At 35.5% G+C, this 17,860-nt stretch overlaps 3 protein-coding genes across 13 annotated transcripts; all 3 read left to right on the top strand.

Moving 5' to 3' along the window:
• Positions 1-750: 750 nt before the first annotated feature.
• LOC105963785 (uncharacterized) lies at positions 751-4,992 on the top strand. 3 transcript variants are annotated; one of them, XM_012988245.2, is made up of 6 exons: positions 751-906; positions 1,437-1,484; positions 1,567-1,673; positions 2,929-2,963; positions 3,542-3,655; positions 4,764-4,992. In XM_012988245.2, the coding sequence occupies exons 2-5, from the start codon at positions 1,482-1,484 to the stop codon at positions 3,607-3,609; spliced, it is 213 nt and encodes a 70-aa protein (XP_012843699.1). In that variant the 5' UTR covers positions 751-906; positions 1,437-1,481; the 3' UTR covers positions 3,610-3,655; positions 4,764-4,992. The 3 variants fall into 3 exon arrangements, with proteins under 3 accessions (XP_012843699.1, XP_088670428.1, XP_088670431.1); XM_088814302.1 differs by lacking the exon at positions 4,764-4,992 and adding an exon at positions 4,367-4,746; XM_088814305.1 differs by lacking the exons at positions 751-906; positions 4,764-4,992 and adding exons at positions 1,158-1,284; positions 4,367-4,746.
• Positions 4,993-7,348: 2,356 nt separating this feature from the next.
• Positions 7,349-9,080, top strand: LOC105964037 (LIM domain-containing protein PLIM2b). The gene is made up of 5 exons (XM_012988535.2): positions 7,349-7,771; positions 7,905-8,004; positions 8,137-8,168; positions 8,301-8,393; positions 8,489-9,080. The coding sequence occupies exons 1-5, from the start codon at positions 7,634-7,636 to the stop codon at positions 8,801-8,803; spliced, it is 678 nt and encodes a 225-aa protein (XP_012843989.1). The 5' UTR covers positions 7,349-7,633; the 3' UTR covers positions 8,804-9,080.
• A 486-nt stretch (positions 9,081-9,566) lies between these two features.
• LOC105963513 (uncharacterized) lies at positions 9,567-17,204 on the top strand. Of its 9 annotated transcripts, none has more exons than XM_088814293.1 (10): positions 9,699-10,132; positions 10,239-10,304; positions 10,471-10,536; positions 11,186-11,394; positions 11,590-11,733; positions 11,822-12,541; positions 12,617-12,745; positions 12,844-16,454; positions 16,593-16,738; positions 16,897-17,204. In XM_088814293.1, exons 4-8 carry the CDS (start codon positions 11,292-11,294, stop codon positions 16,188-16,190), a joined length of 4,443 nt encoding a protein of 1,480 aa, XP_088670419.1. In that variant the 5' UTR covers positions 9,699-10,132; positions 10,239-10,304; positions 10,471-10,536; positions 11,186-11,291; the 3' UTR covers positions 16,191-16,454; positions 16,593-16,738; positions 16,897-17,204. The 9 variants fall into 9 exon arrangements, with proteins under 9 accessions (XP_088670409.1, XP_088670408.1, XP_088670423.1 ...); XM_088814279.1 differs by having other exon boundaries at positions 9,888-10,004; positions 10,087-10,132; positions 11,186-11,440; positions 11,822-12,745; XM_088814290.1 differs by having other exon boundaries at positions 9,993-10,132; positions 11,186-11,440.
• The last annotated feature ends 656 nt before the right edge of the window (positions 17,205-17,860 follow it).

The raw sequence follows: 17,860 nt of genomic DNA, 5'->3' as shown, positions 1-17,860 counted from the left end.
ATTTTTACCACTTAATTCCAGCTTGCTCCATCAAAATTAGCATCTTGCCACTTTACACTATAAATAATTTTGATGGTATTTTGCACGCATCACATTTTTATATCATGTAGTACGGCCATGGAAACGGCAATATAGAGAAACAGACATGGGAAAACGACGTGTTCCAAAAATGAGGTACATAAATTTGGGGGAAATGTGTAAAAATTAAAAGCATATGGTTATATTTATAAATATGATATATAGTTATATGAGTTTTTTTTATATGTAAATTCATTTTATATATTTGGATACAAATATTATTATCAACTATCGATTTGTAATTGATCATTAAATCATGTAAATAATCAGGTTAGCAACAATAACATTTGTATAATTTGTTATTCAAACATGTTTCTAACTGTTTAAAAATTAAAAAAATAGCCCGTAATGTGTCCGAAAGATATTGTCGAATGTCGGAAACAAAATGTGTATGAAAAATGAAAACATTAAAAAGTTGAAGTTTTCATGTTACGTAACTTCTATATCTTCCGCAATTCTTGGGTAATTTTCCTAATTAAATTGGAATTAACAAATAGTCAAATGCTAATTGGGGCAAGTCATCTTTGAACTCGGCTTGAAGATTGGGTCTAAGCCCATTTATTCATCCAAATTAATATACACGAAGCCCAACAAGAAGTTTTATTTTGCGTTGAGGTAAAAATCCTGTGCTTCTCGCATAACATAGAAATGCATGCATTCATGACGTGGCAAAATATGATTTGCTAACTGACAAACTTTCCTTCTCTCTCTAATGTTGCATCTCTCTCACACACACACACACACGCACAAAAAACCTTTTCCATGCTGAACTGGAGAGGGCTGCGATCCATCGTCGTGGACTCGTAACTGGAAATATCGGCACCGGAGGTAATCGATCTTCATTTCAACTGATACTTTTCATGATTCGATTTCAGAAACCTGCTTAATTTTTTCTTATTATTATTAGATTTAATTTTTTTTCCTTCTTCTTCTTATGGTGTCATATCGCATTTTTGAGATAATTATTGTTTTGTTTGGGTTTATGTCGATCATTTACATTCGAAGAATTTAATTAATTAATTTTGTTTTGAATTTCGTTACAAATTTGCTGTTGGTAAAATTCAAAACTCATTGAAGGTTCCTTCAATTGATATCACTGCCAATTTGGACGCAGAATTCCAGTGTGTGAATAACAATCAAGAAAAAAACTGTTTGTTTTTTGTAGAAAATCTGGAAGAAATAGAATGGTTTCACGAGCATAATTAGGTTATATACATGTTACTTTAGCATAGATTATCAATTTTTTAATTCTGAAATTGATACTTATTTTGAGCACCTATAGTGTTTTAGCATCGAGATCCGACGTCTTTTATTTATTGATGCGAATGAGTAAACGAGAGTGTCGTATGCTTTTGTAGACGTACTGGGAGGCGGTCAAATAACTGAACGAGGATAATTTAAACATGGTAAGATGATTTAACTTATTATTATTTTTATTTGAGCTGCATAAGGATAGTAGGTACTGATATTATTCCGAATGGTTTTCAGTCCGCACTCTTCAATTTCCATTCATTCTTGACAGTGGTGTTGTTGGGCATCTGTGCTTGTACGTATGTGAAGATACATTTTCCAGCACTTCTCGAACAAAGAACTGGGTGAGTGTTTTTGTAAGATATATTGGTAATTCTCGAATTCAAAGTTTTGTTGATCACTTGATCGTAGAATGAGGTATTGACCAGTGAATATGATTGTCTTCTCTTAATTAGTTATTTAGATTTTTATAACGTCAATCTCATCAGAAAACGGTGAATTAGTTCTCGGACTTGTAATATCCTTGGACTATAGGATCGCTTATATCATTATTTAATAGAAAATTCCTCTAGAGGATTGGGGGAGCCAAGTGAATATATTTGGCTATGGCGTAATTTGCAAACAGAGATATTGCTGATCGTACCACTTCACTTAACAATTTCCAATTGTTTTTCTACAATTTGCTACACCTATTATAACTGACATAGATTCAATCAACTCTTCCCTTACCTTAGTGCATGCCTGCACGATAACTTCACTGATCCTGAATGATTAAACTATAGAAGCTTCTTAAAAAAAGAGTGTTGAATTCTCCTTCCAAGATCTTTTTTCGCTTTTGTTTGTAGATGAGATGTTTACACTTCCTCGTTCGATCAAATTGAAGTGAAGACAGCCCGTCATCCCCTGATTAACATAGCACCTTTTTTTCAAAATGCTGTCCTGTTTTTTTGAAGAATCAGTTTCCATCAGGCAAACTTGACTCACATCGGCACCATGTTTTTCTTACATAAGTAGTAGTATTGCCTCTTGTTCAACCTGTTCTTATGGTTCTCGAGAGCATGCTCTCTTATTCTTTAAGAGCTGATAATACATTAAATAATGTTCCAATTCAGCTGTTTTTCGAACTAGACTTTAATATTTTGTAGGATATTGGTTACTGTGGATATCACCTTCAAGGATACTCTCTTAAATAAAACTTTGGAAGGGGTTTAGTGGTTCTGATATCTAAATAAAGTTATGCCAAACAAATAGGCTGGTTTAGGTTCATCAACGTTTGCAGATAAGTGACTTGAATACATGGAAACTTGATTTGGTTATTTCTGTATACCTTCTTCCTTGGGCCCATGTATAAATATATATTTTTTTTTGTTATCAGTTGTGGTTGTAATTTTCTATACCTTCTACAGTTAAAATTCTGTAATTTTGATGTAGTCAAATGGTGATAGAGAAAATTGCCATTGTACTCTTTTAAATCTGCTCCCGTGTACTTGATATCTTATGTACAATATATGCATCTATAATATTTATTTTCGTCATTGTTTATGACTTTTTTATCAGTAAACCTGCTTTTAAAATTCTGATATGGTACTGTCATTGCAGGTTTCGAGGTGTTTTCTGGAAGGCTGCTAGAATAGGTAAAATATACTAAATTGCTTACATGTACGACGAGTTGCAGGACTGGTTGTTCACAACATAATCCATTATTTATAGAATCCCGCATGACTTTTGCAAATATATCCGCTCAAGTTTTTTAAGATAGAAATGTATCGTGTTCTGTAGACTTATGAGCTGGTTAATTGCTAGACCTTTCTTAATTACAAAAGCCTTCCTCTTCATTTTTTTAGAACCTGAGATCATGTAAAAAGGGCCTTGGGTTTTGGGTTTTGATGCATGTTAAGCAATTTTCAGTGACGCGACAGCTTTACCAGGATTTGATGTTTCTCAGCCTCTTAAATATCTCTCCTTCGGGGGGGGGGGGGGGGGGGGGGATAATGTGATAATGTTCGAAGTGGCAAAACAATGAGGATTTTCTGATCCTTTGCTCCTCAAAGTTTCTAATCCGCTGACTAAGATTTTCTGACTAGGTTTATTTTGCTATCTGCTATAAACGAACATTTAGTGATGCTTCATATTTTATTTTTCTTGTTTTCAAAATTTCTTGCAAACTTTCAAACTACGACCTAATGACAACGTTGAATGCTCCCTGTAACAGGAGAGAGACTGAGTCCTTGGGTGGCTTTGGGGTGCTTCGCAATGGGCGTCTCAATAATCTTCTTCTGAATAGGAATATACATACGTGAGAACTGAGCTCCAACGACCATATTAGGTTTGTAATTCATGAACTCTTATCATGTAGTTGAAAGTTAAAGATTTATTTGAAAGTCACTCGTGCTACATTTGATGATGGCTTCTGTACTTCTGATACGAGTTCTTCACAATTCTTTTCTGTTTGATACTTGTTCGGAGCTTTTTTTAATGCCTCCTGTAAACCGTAATTTTTCCAACAGTCAGGTACTATTTTATTTTCTAAAAGTTCTCCAGTTGAATATACGAACCTAGGTCATGTGAGATTTGTTTTGGACGTAAAAGAAAATTTATGGATTCCTGCTAGAAGAGAGTTTCCCTTTTACGACGAGAACGATCATAAATATCATATACAAAAAAAAAAAAAAAAAAAAAAATTCTCTGATAGGGAAGTGGTGTTTCTGGCTTAAGTCTGGTGGAAAACACTCATTTACGAGTAAATAATTTGTTTCCACAAAGTCGTTTGCATGTTCTCTATTCTCACATTCAGACAAGAGGTTCATCATCTTATATAAAGCAGGGAGCTGTTTGAGTACAACAAAGATTCATCACTTAACTGAAATCAAGGCAGTAGAAACTTTGAAACTAACAGGCACACAATTAACGATAAAAACCGTAATCGTATGCTTGAACCTTCTGAAAACCAAGACCCTCTCCTCTCCCCATCGGACAACCGCAAGAATCACCTTCTTAATCGGCTTCTTTCCGTTTGTTCTCTTTGTGGTTTCAACAGGTACTCGAGTTATTTCTTCTTCGGCTTCAGATTCTGCTTCAGCTCCCCAGTGAAGTGGATAACTCCTCAAGAAAACTCTTCTTGTATTGTAATCTTCGTCGCGGAAACTTCTTGCTCGTATCCCATCTTCCTCCATGTTTTCGTTTTTACTCATTGTTGTTAAGAACTTCTTGTTTGAGTAAAGCTCTACTTATAATAATAATAGGTGTTTTGGTACTGTGGCAGTGTGTGAATATGTGTGCATGTGCTGTATTTCTTCTTGGGGTAGGGACTATTGACAAAGATCATATTCTGTTGAGATCCTATAATTGTATAAACTATTGTAGTTGTTGTCTCGTGTGCTGTCTTTTTTCTAGAGTTTACAGCAGAATTTATGAATACTTTTGCTCTTTGGCAGCGCATGACAGGCAAAAATACTGGAATTCTACGCTGCTGCATTTTCTAGGTATTGTATTTTTCTTTTTAATTTTTTTTTTTAATTTTTTTTAATTTTTTTTCAGAGCCATGATTGAATGTTCTCCTTTATTTATTTATTTTTACAACATCATAGGATGTTATTTTGTTGTCTTCTTTTTGGATATTTTCATTGAGAAATTTAAATAAATAAATGGGAAAATTGCATGTCACCCCTTATAAATTTTTAATCCTTACTTTACCCCTCAAATTTTAAAAAAGGAATGTACCCCTTCAAAATGTTATACTTGTTGCACATTGTCCCGATAGCGAAATTCCAATGGATTCTTAATTGGAATTGAGTGTTTTTTTTTTTTTTTTTGCACGTTGCTCCTTTATAATGCTATTTTTGTTGCACATTTTCTCTTAAAAATACTATTTTTCTACACATTGCTTCTTTAAAATGTTATATTTGTTGCACAACACCCACCGAAAATTGGCTTTTGGGGCAAAAATGCAACTAAATCTATATTTCTAGGGGGAGTTATCTCCTTTCTGAATTTTTAAGGGGGAAAGTGCCAAAATGATGAAGTGCATTTTGTCCTAAATAAATAAATAAAGGCTGCAGCTATATGTAATACTCATTACACTTATGCAAGACCAAATTAAAGAAAGATTCCAAAAGATTCTATTTTATTAAGATGGAATGACAAGTATGCCCATAAATTAAATTGCCTTTTTTTTCTCATGTAAGACCAAATACAAATAATGAGAAAAAAACAAAAATCGACACCAAGGTGTCGAAAAGCTATGCTACAAATCGACACTTAAGCGTCGAATTTCATAGGTAAAAATCGACATTGACATGTCGAATTTATAGCACAAATTCAAATGTCGAATTTTATACCTCAAAATCGACATCTACATGTCGAATTTTATACCTCAAAATCGACATCTAAATGTCGATTTTTACCTGTAAAATTCGACCTGTACATGTCGAATTCGTTTGCGCTGGATTTTTTTTGGAAAATCAATATTCCAGCTAAAAACCCCATAAATGCATACATTCTTGGGTTCTTCCATCGTAGAATCTTCTATTGTGATGTCTTCTGACTCCATACTTGCCATTTTTGTAAGATTTGTTGAGTTTTGATGATTTTGAATTTCTAGGTTTTGTGGGTTAATGGAGGAGGAAGGAGAAAGGTCTTGTAGATTTTGGAAGATGGAGAAGATGAGAGTTGGTCTTGTGGTTTTGTGGTCTTGTGATAGAATTTTTTGTGTTTTTCAATTTTTGGTCTTACATATTTGGAATTTTTTATTTTTTTAATAAATAAGGGTATTATAGTATTTATACATTGAACATTTTAATTTGGTCTTGCACAAGTGGAACTAGTCTTGCATATAGCCGCAGCCATAAATAAATGGTGTTACATTAGGACACACTGTTTATATATATTTATTTATTTAGATATATATAATAAATGTAAAACAGTTTGCCATTGACGGCACTAATAACAATGTCACCATGTAAAGAAGGGGAAGGCACGTTGAAAACGACGCTGTTTTGCAAGTAATTATTTGGTTAATCACTTGAGATTAGAGGCAATTGGGCTTCATCATTGAATTGCTTTTATGTTGTTTGACTGTTGCAGAAGAATTACTGTTTTGTGCTTTATGAAAAGAGAATATATATTTTGTAAGCTTTTAGGTTAAATAGGTGTATGTATAGAGTTTTTTTTTTTTTTTTTTTCTTTTTTTGTCCGCATGCGTCAAGAATTTTATTGCACGAAAAGCGTATGTTATTTGAATTTCATCCATGTTTAACTTAATTTATACCACTAAAATTCTATTTGATTCATCTTACACTCTATTATTAACCAAAAAAATACAAATGAGGGAAAATATATGTCAAATCATGCAAAGACCGAGACTTAGGTTTATTCGATGTCACACCGATGATTATTAACCTTTGATCTGTACATAATCATACAAACACACACACATGTGTGTATTTGTTTAGTGAGAAGTTATCTCATCACGGTGTATTTCATCGTATATATCATCTCAATAACCTCGAGACTTGTAGAAGTTACTTCCTAGTTTAACTAGCTAATTACTCTCGCGCCAAAATATTTGCCCATTTAGAAAAGAAAAAAAAAACAAATTAGTTGTCAAATTGAAATTACAATGATGCACTAATTGCACTTTTCTCAATTTTGTCAAATTTAGGGAGATTTTTAGTTAGATGTATCGGGTCGTAAAATAATTAGGTTTTCGTTACATTATTTAATTTTATTTTGACTAACTAATAGTATCTTAGTAACCAAACGAGACGTTAATTAGCATACTCCAAAGCCCATAAATAAGTTTAAGTGACTATTTTTCCACCCTTTAGTTTCCTGTATTGTGTAATTTTCCAAAGGAAGACCATTTCTCATGCAGCAAAAAGAGGCATGGAAAAAATTAATCAGTTAAAAATAAAATATTATAATAATAATAATAATAATAATAATAATAATAATAATAATAATAATAATAATTGTGCTCCTCAAATAATTAGCAAAGGAAGGAGTCAAGAAACATCACCCTATTTTCCCTCCATTTTAAACGGACTCCATAAAAAAAATTCAGCAGCATTAATAATCCTCCATTGCTTCAGAACAATGGGATATCCAATCACGTGTCGGTTCAACCATAGGATTAAAACAACAGCCCAGATAAATTAATCCTATTGTTGAGCTGACATCAATAAAATTAAAACAACACAACCTCATAAACTTTGATTTTTTTTTTGTGATTCTTTCAACTTATACTTGTATGATTTAATTTGGACAAGTGTTTTTCATAAAAAAAAACAAAGAAAAGAAAAAGAAGATGGCATCATTCACAGGAACATTGGACAAATGCAAAGCTTGCGACAAAACCGTTTATTTCGTCGATTTGTTGTCTGCTGATGGTTCCACTTTCCATAAATCATGCTTCAAATGTAGCCACTGCAAAGGAACCCTTGTGGTTAGGTTTTTTTCTTTTTTAATTTTAAATTTCTTGATTATATTGTTATTATTATTATTTTTTTTTTAATTAATAGTAATTATTATTGTTGTTGTTGTTGTTGTTGTTGTTGTTGTTGTTGTTTGTCTAACAGATGAGCAGCTACTCTTCCATGGATGGAGTTCTGTACTGCAAGCCGCATTTCGAACAACTTTTCAAAGAGTCGGGAAATTTTAGCAAGAATTTTCAAGCTTGTAAGACATCGAATTCCCCGACAAAAAATAAAAATATTACATTTCTAATTTTTTTTTTTTTTTTTACATATATTTTTCTCATCTTCCCACATTGGTTATTATTTTTCTTGATTCTGATGAAATTTCATGCAGCAAAGCAAGAGAGGGATCATAATAATAATCTGGTATGTGCCTTGTTGTACTGCAATTTTTTTTTTATTTTTATTTTAAAATCACCAATGAAGGGGTGCTTGATTTTGAATACTTTCCTAAATGATTTAAATTTTAATGCAAATTAAAAAAATATAATATAAAAGCAAGCAAGAGGACCAAGCAAACACTCTGCCATGTTCTGTGGAACTCAAGACAAATGCCCTGCTTGCAACAAAACTGTGTATCCATTGGAGAAGGTAATAATTAAATTATTTTTTCAAATTCATAAATATATATATTTTTTAATTATAAAAATATTAATATTTTTTTTTGGAAAATCGAAATAAAAAAGGTGACGATGGAGGGAGAATCATTCCACAAATCATGCTTCAAATGTGCGCACGGGGGCTGCCCACTCACACACTCATCCTATGCTGCTCTTGATGGGATATTATACTGCAAGGTTCATTTTCAGCAGCTTTTCATGGAGAAGGGAAACTATCAGCATGTTCTTGATTCAGCCAATCACAAGAAGGGTGCACCGGAGTCCGGTGAACCTGCAGACGACAAATCCGAGCACTCGGAGGGGAAGGCTGAGGCCGAGGCTGAAGCTGAGGCAAAGGCAGATTCTGATCAAGATTCCGACAAGCCACAAGAACAGTCTTAAGATGAATAAAATAACTGTCGATAAATAACGTTTTTTTTTTTCGGGTCTTTTTTTTTTTCTATAGTTTATTTTATTTTTTTATTTTATTTGCATATTGAAGTTGCTGAGTTTATTTGATTTTTTTTTTTCCTTGATTTGATTTTTGAGTTTATATGCTGTGATAATTAATTATTTGTTGTAATTCTTATAATCATATAATCATGCATAGTTTGTGTGGAGTCTGTAGTAGTGTGAAGAAAGTACCTCTTGTTTTGATAAAGGAAAGCCCTTTTGCACATTTTTTTTTTTTTGTGTTTTAATTTCTTTATAATGATTGGGACATGCATATATATATTGATTTGTTGTTTTATGTATGCAAAGTGTTATATAATTTATATTCCTATGAATTAGTTTTTCTAATAAATAAATCCGCATCCACCATATAAGTGCACTGCGTAAACAAGTCATTTATTAATATTCATTATTTATTAAAACACTAAACAATTAATTATTTTCTTGACAAGTAAATATTATTAGTACACAATTTTCTAGTAGTTAGAACACAATGAAACACATTATGTATGTATTAAATAATGTCTTGGTTGAATAACAAATGACTCTAGGTTAGTTGAGAGATTCATGTAATGGTCAGCTGCAACCCTTCATGCAACCAAAAGCCTTTCTTGTTTTCCTCATATATATATATATATATATATATATATATATATATTAAGTATATATATATGTTGATAACCCCCTTTCTCGCCCCCCTATTTATTTTCACTTTTTTTTTTCCAAATTCTGCTTTGAAACGGCGTCGTTCTATTATTACTGCCCAATCACGTTGCACAATTCTTTTCTTTTCCCTTTTTTTCTCGCGGATGCACGATCGACCTCTGTGCTTCGTGTTTTCCTTTTTTTTTTTTTTTTTTTTTTCTTTTTTTTTCCCCCAAAATCTGCCGCCGCCGCAATCGACGACTTCTTCTCTGTAGTTTTCTCTGCCGGTGTTGAACGCCGTGCGTCCAGGTGTTGAACGATTGTGCACGGGCCTACAATTGTTGACTCCGGCCGCCGCCCTCCGCTGCCGCCCTCAAACAGGTCTTCGCCGCCGCCGCCGCCGCTTCCTTCGAGGCCGCCGCCCCAGCTGTCAATATCACTTCGCACCGCGTTTTTCGCCCAATTGCAGACCACTGCCCCTTCTCGATCACATCCGCCTACTCAGGTATTGTCGGTGCCCACCCCTTTTCCCCAACCCAATCTCACCTTTTCTCCAACCCAATCTCACTCATGGTACTCATCCTAAGGAATTGTCGGTGCCCACCCCTTTCCTCCAACTCAATCTCAGTCATGGTACTTATCCTAAATAGCCTATTTAATTTAATTTACTTTATTCGTGTGATACACGACGATAATTACGAGCATGTCGATCGGGTTTATTGTTCTTGATTATTATTAGGTGAGGAAAGAGAAGATGGGAGACAGAATAACTGCACTTCAACAATTAGTCTCACCTTTTGGAAAGGTATAATTCTAATTTTATTCAATTCAACAAGTGGCCGAATTATATATACATATATGATATACGATTATATTTTTCCGATATGTATGCTAATTATTAATTAATTAGCAACCTATTTTGATGATATATCATATGTTATAAGATTGAATTCTTCGACTATTTTCCACAGACCGATACGGCTTCTGTGCTTTCCGATGCTATCGAATACATCAAATTTCTCCACGAACAAATCAGCGTAAGCATTTTATGATTACGTGCTATTAAATTAATATTCATTTCGTGTTTTTACGTATATATATATTCGTTCTCATCATCTTCTTCTTCTCCAGTTCTCCCAATTTTTATGTTTTGGTATTGATTCGATCGATTTTATTTTACAAGCAACGCTTGCTCAACCAACCACAACTCTCGGTTGGAACGCTTACACTGTTCTTTGTATTAATTTAATTTCTTCCCAGACTCGTCCGCCATTACCACTGTCCTTTGTTTATATTTGAGAGTTTTTCATGTTTTTTCTAATATTTTTTCATACTTTGTACAGTATGTCTTCTCTTTCTTATGAGCTTCCTTTTGCTTTAGTATCATCTTCTTATTTTTTTTATTACATTGGTGGTGGCGAAATGAGGTGTTGTGGGTTTTGGCCTCAAAAGTTTTTTAGTGTTTCATCCAATAATGTTTCTGATTTTTTACAAATTGTCTTTCATTTTTTTTTATGAATTTTCTTTTGGTTTTACAGTTTGTACGTCCCCAACAATTTGCTTACGAAACATTATCCCGTCTTCCTGTAAAAATTCTTTACACCCCTAGCAAAGTGTATTTGAGTTTCTTTAAATTTATTTGTGGAGAGACGATTCTTCCTATTCATTTGTTTTTACGATTATTAGGTGTTTCCTTTGGGGATTCTTCGTGTTAGCTCTTCCGTGTTCTACAACACCGTGCCTCATTCGTGTACGCCGCTGGATTGTACTGGTTATTTGATCTGCTCTTATTATGAGGCATGCGGCTGTACGTTTACGGTCGTTGCTGCCTATTTCGTTACGATGTGATACTGCTCGGACCATTGCTCACACTTCTTCTACAGTATTTTCCCGCGGTTTGTTGCTACTCACTATTCACTGTACATCGCACCTCTTTATTATGTATGTCGGGCGGAATACCTATGTTTGTGCTCCAAATTATTAAATTTACTAATTCAGAAAGAGTTAGATGGTAAATTCAAATAGGACAATTTTTTTTTTGTTTTTTTCTTCCTTCATATTCTTCAAGCTTTCCATTATTTTCTGTCCAGGTGTCCATGGGGCCCATTCGTCGCGTAATGCCACTGCTCGTGCACGCTATGCTTCAATGGATCCTGGAAAAAAGAGCGCGCTTCTAGCTCGAAATCGTGAGCGTAGCGCTCTCTCGCGTGCCAAAAAAATTTTTCCAGTACAAGGTTACATAGTACAATATTTATTTTTTTGCAATATTGGCTCGTTCTTTATGTGCAGCAGTTTTCACGCTCTATTCTTTTAACATTTTAGGGGTGTCTCCTTTCCTGGGCCAATTCGACCGGCTCAAACATATTTATCAAGCTCCATGGTATTTACCTGCACAGGAACCTTGTAACCACTGCGGTGCATATCGTTTTTACGGAGAGTCTGCTGGTTTCTGTTGTGGGAGTGGTCAGGTGTTCCTTCCCAAGACGGTGATTTGTCCTATTATGTGGTTCTTGTTCACTGATGCAGTATCGGAGCTAGCGATTGAGTTTAGACGCAGAGTTAGATCATACAATGGAGCCTTTGCTTTTACTTCTATTGGTATGAAGATCGACGAGAATTCATGGTGGGCGCGGGATGGTATATATGCACTCAAAGTTGTGGGGCAGGTTCACCATTCCATGAATCATGTCGATGGTTTTCCAGACTTGTCGAAAATGCTTCAACTTTTTTTCCTCGACACGGCCGATAATTTGCCTGAGACATCGTTGCAGAAAAAGGATTTCCGCCGGGATATTATGACACTTATTATTGATGTTTTAGCTACAAATCCATATGCGTCGTTCTTCAAGCGTTTGCGTACATGGGAAGATCTTTCTGATGCCTATATTGTTCTTAGATCTAACTCGGTTCTAGATCAGAGAAATTATAACCTTCCTACTACTGATCAGGTCGCAGCTGTTTGGAAAGATGGGGATGAGAGTTGTGGTGGATTAGAACGTGATATACGGGTTTTTACCCAGGCTGGTTTGAGTCGTAAAATCAGTTACTATTACGGTTGCTATGATCCATTGCAATACCCATTATTGTTTACTAAGGGGGAGCCTGGATGGCATGCAGGGATTGAAAAATTGCATTTGCCCCACAAATATTCTGCAGGAGCCTGTCGGCCTGTATGTGATGGACTCAATGTTGCTGCTGCGACTGATGTGAATTCTGCTGACCATTTGCTACTCCTTGAGGATGAAGGTTAGTTGTTACTTATTTTACTCTGATGTTGTTGGTTTATTGTTATATGCCCTTGTCTTACACTTACCTTATTCTTACTGTTTCTTTCTGTTTTCTAGTGCTTCAGCAGAATAAAAGAAACCGTTCAAATGTTTCGTGTAGACAATACTATTGTTATAAAGCCCAAATGCGTGACGGTGATTACTCGTGCTTACTTCATGCTGGTAGGTTAGGCCAACAATATGTGATTGATATGTATATTAAAGTGGAAACTTCACGGTTGGATTACTACAGATCGGAGCAAGTTCAAAAGGAATTACGGACTGAATCATTTCAAGGTATTGTTGACAGCCTCCACATTGATGGTGACATAGGCCCCTCTGATATTGGCCAAAGGCTCGTGCTTCCATCTTCTTTTATTGGTGGTCCAAGAGATATGCGAAAACGATATGTTAATGCTATGGCGCTTGTCCAGAAATTCGGAAAACCTGATTTGTTTATAACCATGACGTGCAATCCTGCGTGGAAAGAAATTACTGATTTATTATTGCCTGGCCAAAAAGCTGATGATCGGCCGGACTTGGTTGCTCGAGTTTTTCACGCAAAGCTACAAGAGCTGAAGGACGATATTGTTAAAAAAAAAATATTTGGTCCAGTGGCAGCATATGTGTATGCTATTGAGCAGCAAAAACGTGGTCTTCCACATTGTCATTGGGTTATTATTTTACAAGACGGGCATCATATTACTTCTCCAGAGATGTATGATCAAATTATCTCCGCAGAACTTCCGAATGCTTCAAATCCGTTCTTGCGAGAGTATGTAATCAGGCACATGATGCATGGACCGTGTGGTCAGTCGAATCCTAAAAATGTGTGCATGCGCGATGGTCAATGCAAAAATCATTATCCAAAAGATTTTTCTGCTGAAACAATAAACGGTCCAAATGGTTATGCTCTATACAGGAGAAGAGATGACGGCGAAAGAGTTCTTGTTAGAAAGGTGCTTCTTGATAATAGAAATGTGGTGCCTTACTGCCCCTACCTTCTAGCAAAGTTCGATTGCCATATTAATGTGGAAATATGTGCTGACATCAAATTGGTTAAATACTTGTATAAGTATATTCACAAAGGCCATGATAAAATTGCATATAATGTTGTCCCAGATGCATCGTTCGATGTTCGAGATGAAATACAGGCGTATCAGAACGGCCGTTGGATATGTGCTCCTGAGGCCTATTGGAGGATATACGGTTTCTTGATGGGTGAAATGTCACCCCCGGTTGTAGTAATGCCTGTGCATTTACCAAATCACCAGCCTTTGCGTTTTGGCGTGCATCAATCATTACAACAGGTTTTGCGTAATCCTTTCTCGTGCAAAACTATGCTTACTGAATTTTTTAACGCCAACAGATGTGACGAATCGGCTATGCGTCTCAGGCTTCTCTACAAAGAGTTTCCTGAATATTTTGTGTGGGAGGCAGGGAAGCGAAAATGGAAGATTCGTCAAAAACAACATGTGGTTGGTCGCCTTTGTACGGTTAACCCGTTGGAAGGTGAGCGATATTTTGAGCGTTTGCTCCTGCTTAATGTGCGATGCCCTACTTCTTTTGAAGACCTATTAACTTTCAATGGTCATACATATTTTACGTTTCGTGAGGCTGCTACTGCAAGAGGTCTTCTACAATCCGATGAATATATAGATACCTGCTTGGCCGAGGCCTGTTTGTTCCAGACTTCTTCCTCTTTGCGTTTACTGTTTGCGTTACTTCTTGTTTATGGCGTCACCGGTGATGTTCAAATTTTATGGGATAAATATTTCTCTTCGTTGTCTGGAGATTTTGCTCATAGTGGACTACTGACAACTGCTCAGGTTATTAGGAAGACTGTCTCTGATATTGATTTCGTGTTGAACTCTATGAATAGATCTATTACTGATTTTCCAATCCGTTTTTCTTGTGAATGTCCACTTGCTGACGATCGATTAAGTATGGACTATAAATACGAATGCTCCATAGGTGTTTCCGCAGAGGATATGATCTCTATTGGATGTCTGAATACCGATCAGCAAAGCGCATTTTCCCAGATCATCGCCCAGCTTGATATTGGAGGGCATGGTGTATTCTTTATCGATGGTCCCGGTGGTACTGGCAAGACATTTTTGTACCGTTCATTACTTGCATATGTTCGCTCGAAAGGCGGTATTGCTCTCGCCGTCGCAAGTTCAGGTGTAGCTGCAGCATTGTTGCCTGGTGGGCGAACAGCTCACTCAAGATTCAAATTGCCGTTTGATGTTGATGATGTTGATATTGGAAAGGTTAGCAAGCAAAGCAGCCTAGCCAGAATGATACGGGAGGCTAAACTTATTATATGGGATGAGGCGCCAATGGCCAACCGTCATTCTGTTGAGGCATTTGAGTTATTGCTGTCTGATTTGTGCGATAGTTCTTTGCCTTTTGGTGGGAAGATAGTTTTATTCGGTGGCGATTTTAGGCAAACACTTCCAATAGTTGTAGGTGGTTCAAGAGATTCGATGATTGCTGCAAGTATGGTGAGTTCTACATTGTGGCAGGATATAATTCGTCTACGACTATCTGAGAATATGCGTGCTAAAGAGGATCCTATTTTCTCAGAATTTTTGCTTCGAATTGGTAATGGAGTTGAGCCTTTTTTGTTCGACGACAATATCAAACTTCCGTCCAATATGTTAGTCCCGTTCGTTGATGAGGCTACCTCTTTGGACTGTCTTATTAATGATGTTTATCCTAATCTCGATACGTTTGTTCAAAATCCTCTTTCCTTTATAAATAGAGGTCTCCTTACTACAAAAAATGATTGTGTTGACGAACTTAATGATCTATTAATAGAACGATTCCCTGGTCAGATGAAGGAATATGTGAGCTTTAACAGAACGACCGATCCACTGCAGCAAGGAGAATATGAAGACTTCCTCAGTACTGTTTCACCAAGTGGGCTTCCTCCAAACATGTTGCGGCTAAAGGAGAATTGTCCGATTATGCTGTTAAGAAACTTAAATCCAGTACAGGGCCTTTGCAATGGTACACGTTTGATTTGTCGAGAGTTAGGGGAAAACTTTATTCGTGCTGAAATTGCAGTTGGTGATTTTAAAGGTGTTACTGTTTTCATTCCTCGTATACCTTTAGAAACACCAAGTCAGCTAAAATGTCCAATTTCATTCAAGAGAATGCAGATACCAGTCCGTCTCTGTTTTGCAATGACAATAAACAAATCTCAGGGACAAACTTTAGATTTTGTGGGAATTTACCTTAAGGAACCTGTATTCTCTCATGGGCAGTTGTATGTCGCGTTGTCAAGGGCAAAGTCTGCTGCTGCTGTTAGGGTTCTTATCCATCCAGGTTCAAGATGCAAGCGTGTAGTCGATTATACAAGAAATATTGTTTTCCATGAGATTTTTAGATTACTTAATGGTGTTGACAACACGTCTTAACTTTTTTTGGGCATTCCAATTTTTCTGATGGGCTATATATATCAGTCTAAATAGGCAATTTGGTGTTTGAATCTCGTTTCTAGGCATCAAGTTTAGAACAATAACAACAAAGAAACTGTTCGTGTACAAATTTCCGAGGACCGACCCTCTGACCTTTCTGACATGCCTTCAGCCTATTTTTGGCGCTTGTTGCTTGGTTTTGTTTTTTGGGAGTTTGCAGCTGCTAAGAATATCTTTGTCTGTGCATTGGGGACATAAAATATGGTGCGAAAGACAAACTTTTTCACTACTCCGTTTTCTTCTATATGATAAACGGCACAAACTTTATGGTTTACTTTTCTTACTGAATACTGTTCAATAAAGCCCCTGCTTGTTTTTATTTTAATTTTTTTTAATTTACAGGTAATATATATATTTTGTCGGCGCTACAGACAACCTCCCTTGCCATTCAGTCCATGGTCTGATGTGTGTTTCCTCTACCATATATATGTTCTTTTTTTGCGGAAATGATACCAAAGGCCATGTCTTTAATAACAATTTCCTTACAGGTATATGCTTCCATATTCAGAACTTCAATTTGCCTTTTAATTCACAAAGCTTTTTTGCATTTTCCATATCTTTTCATCTGCTCTGTGCCCTCTCACATGACGGCCGCCATAAATTATTTCATTATGTCTTCTTTACGAAAAATTTCGATATAGTGCAGCTGCCTGTTGTCAGTTCACCACATGTTCTGCCACCACACTTTTTGCTTTTGAAAAAATGATGACGCTCTACGGGATGCCTTGAATAGGCGTGCCCTTCCACAGAAGTGCATTGCTCGTGTAATATTTTTCTACTCTATAATGTACCGCTGTATGTATACAAATTTTCTTGTATGCAACAATTTGTCTCATTATTTTGTAATATTTTTTTTCTAACTGAAGTAACATGCAATTTTTTCTCTGTTGCAGTTGTAAATATTTTGCCTTCCACATTCCTAGGCTTATGAAAGTGACTATTATTGATTACGAACTGTTTTGTTTGGGTTACTACAAAGATGGGGAAAGGGGCAGGTTCTTTATAAGTCCTTTTCCATTCTGCCTAATATTGTTTTTGATATATATTTCTTATTTACGTTTTTTGCCCATTCCAACCTGATATTTAAGTTTTGAAGAATGCTGATCTACTGTCAATTACTAAGATAGGAGAACTTTGCCCCCCATTTTTTTTTTTTTTTTTTTTTTTTCGTGTACAGTTAATAATATATATAGAAGTTCCTTAATTTCATATGCCACCGTTTTCTTTTAAGCATGAATTCAGACACTTTCTTTTAGATAATTTATTACTGTTTAACAACTATTCATTTAGTAAAAGTTGTAGTATGAAAATTGTAAAACATAAAATTAATTACTTACTGAATTCCTTTCGTTAGCTATAATAAATTAATATTTTCTTACATCGTAAATTATAAAATTTAATTGATTCGTTGATATTTAAGATTTATATTAACATTTGAATCGACTTAGGTATAAATGAATTCAATCGTAAGATTTGAATCGTAAATCGTTAGATTTTAAGCTCGGTATTGCGAATTTGCGAAAAAAGAGTCACACGCGATTACAACTGAGGAGGAGTCGAAGCATGTTGGTGTGATTCGGATTTGCAAGAGAAATCCACTTTGGGCTCAA

This window comes from Erythranthe guttata, chromosome 2, assembly GCF_056151865.1.
Source record: "Erythranthe guttata isolate IM_541 chromosome 2, IM_541, whole genome shotgun sequence".
Lineage (NCBI taxonomy): Eukaryota > Viridiplantae > Streptophyta > Magnoliopsida > Lamiales > Phrymaceae > Erythranthe > Erythranthe guttata.
Note: the sequence above shows the minus strand (reverse complement) of the source record. Positions and strands in the feature narration are given on the sequence as shown.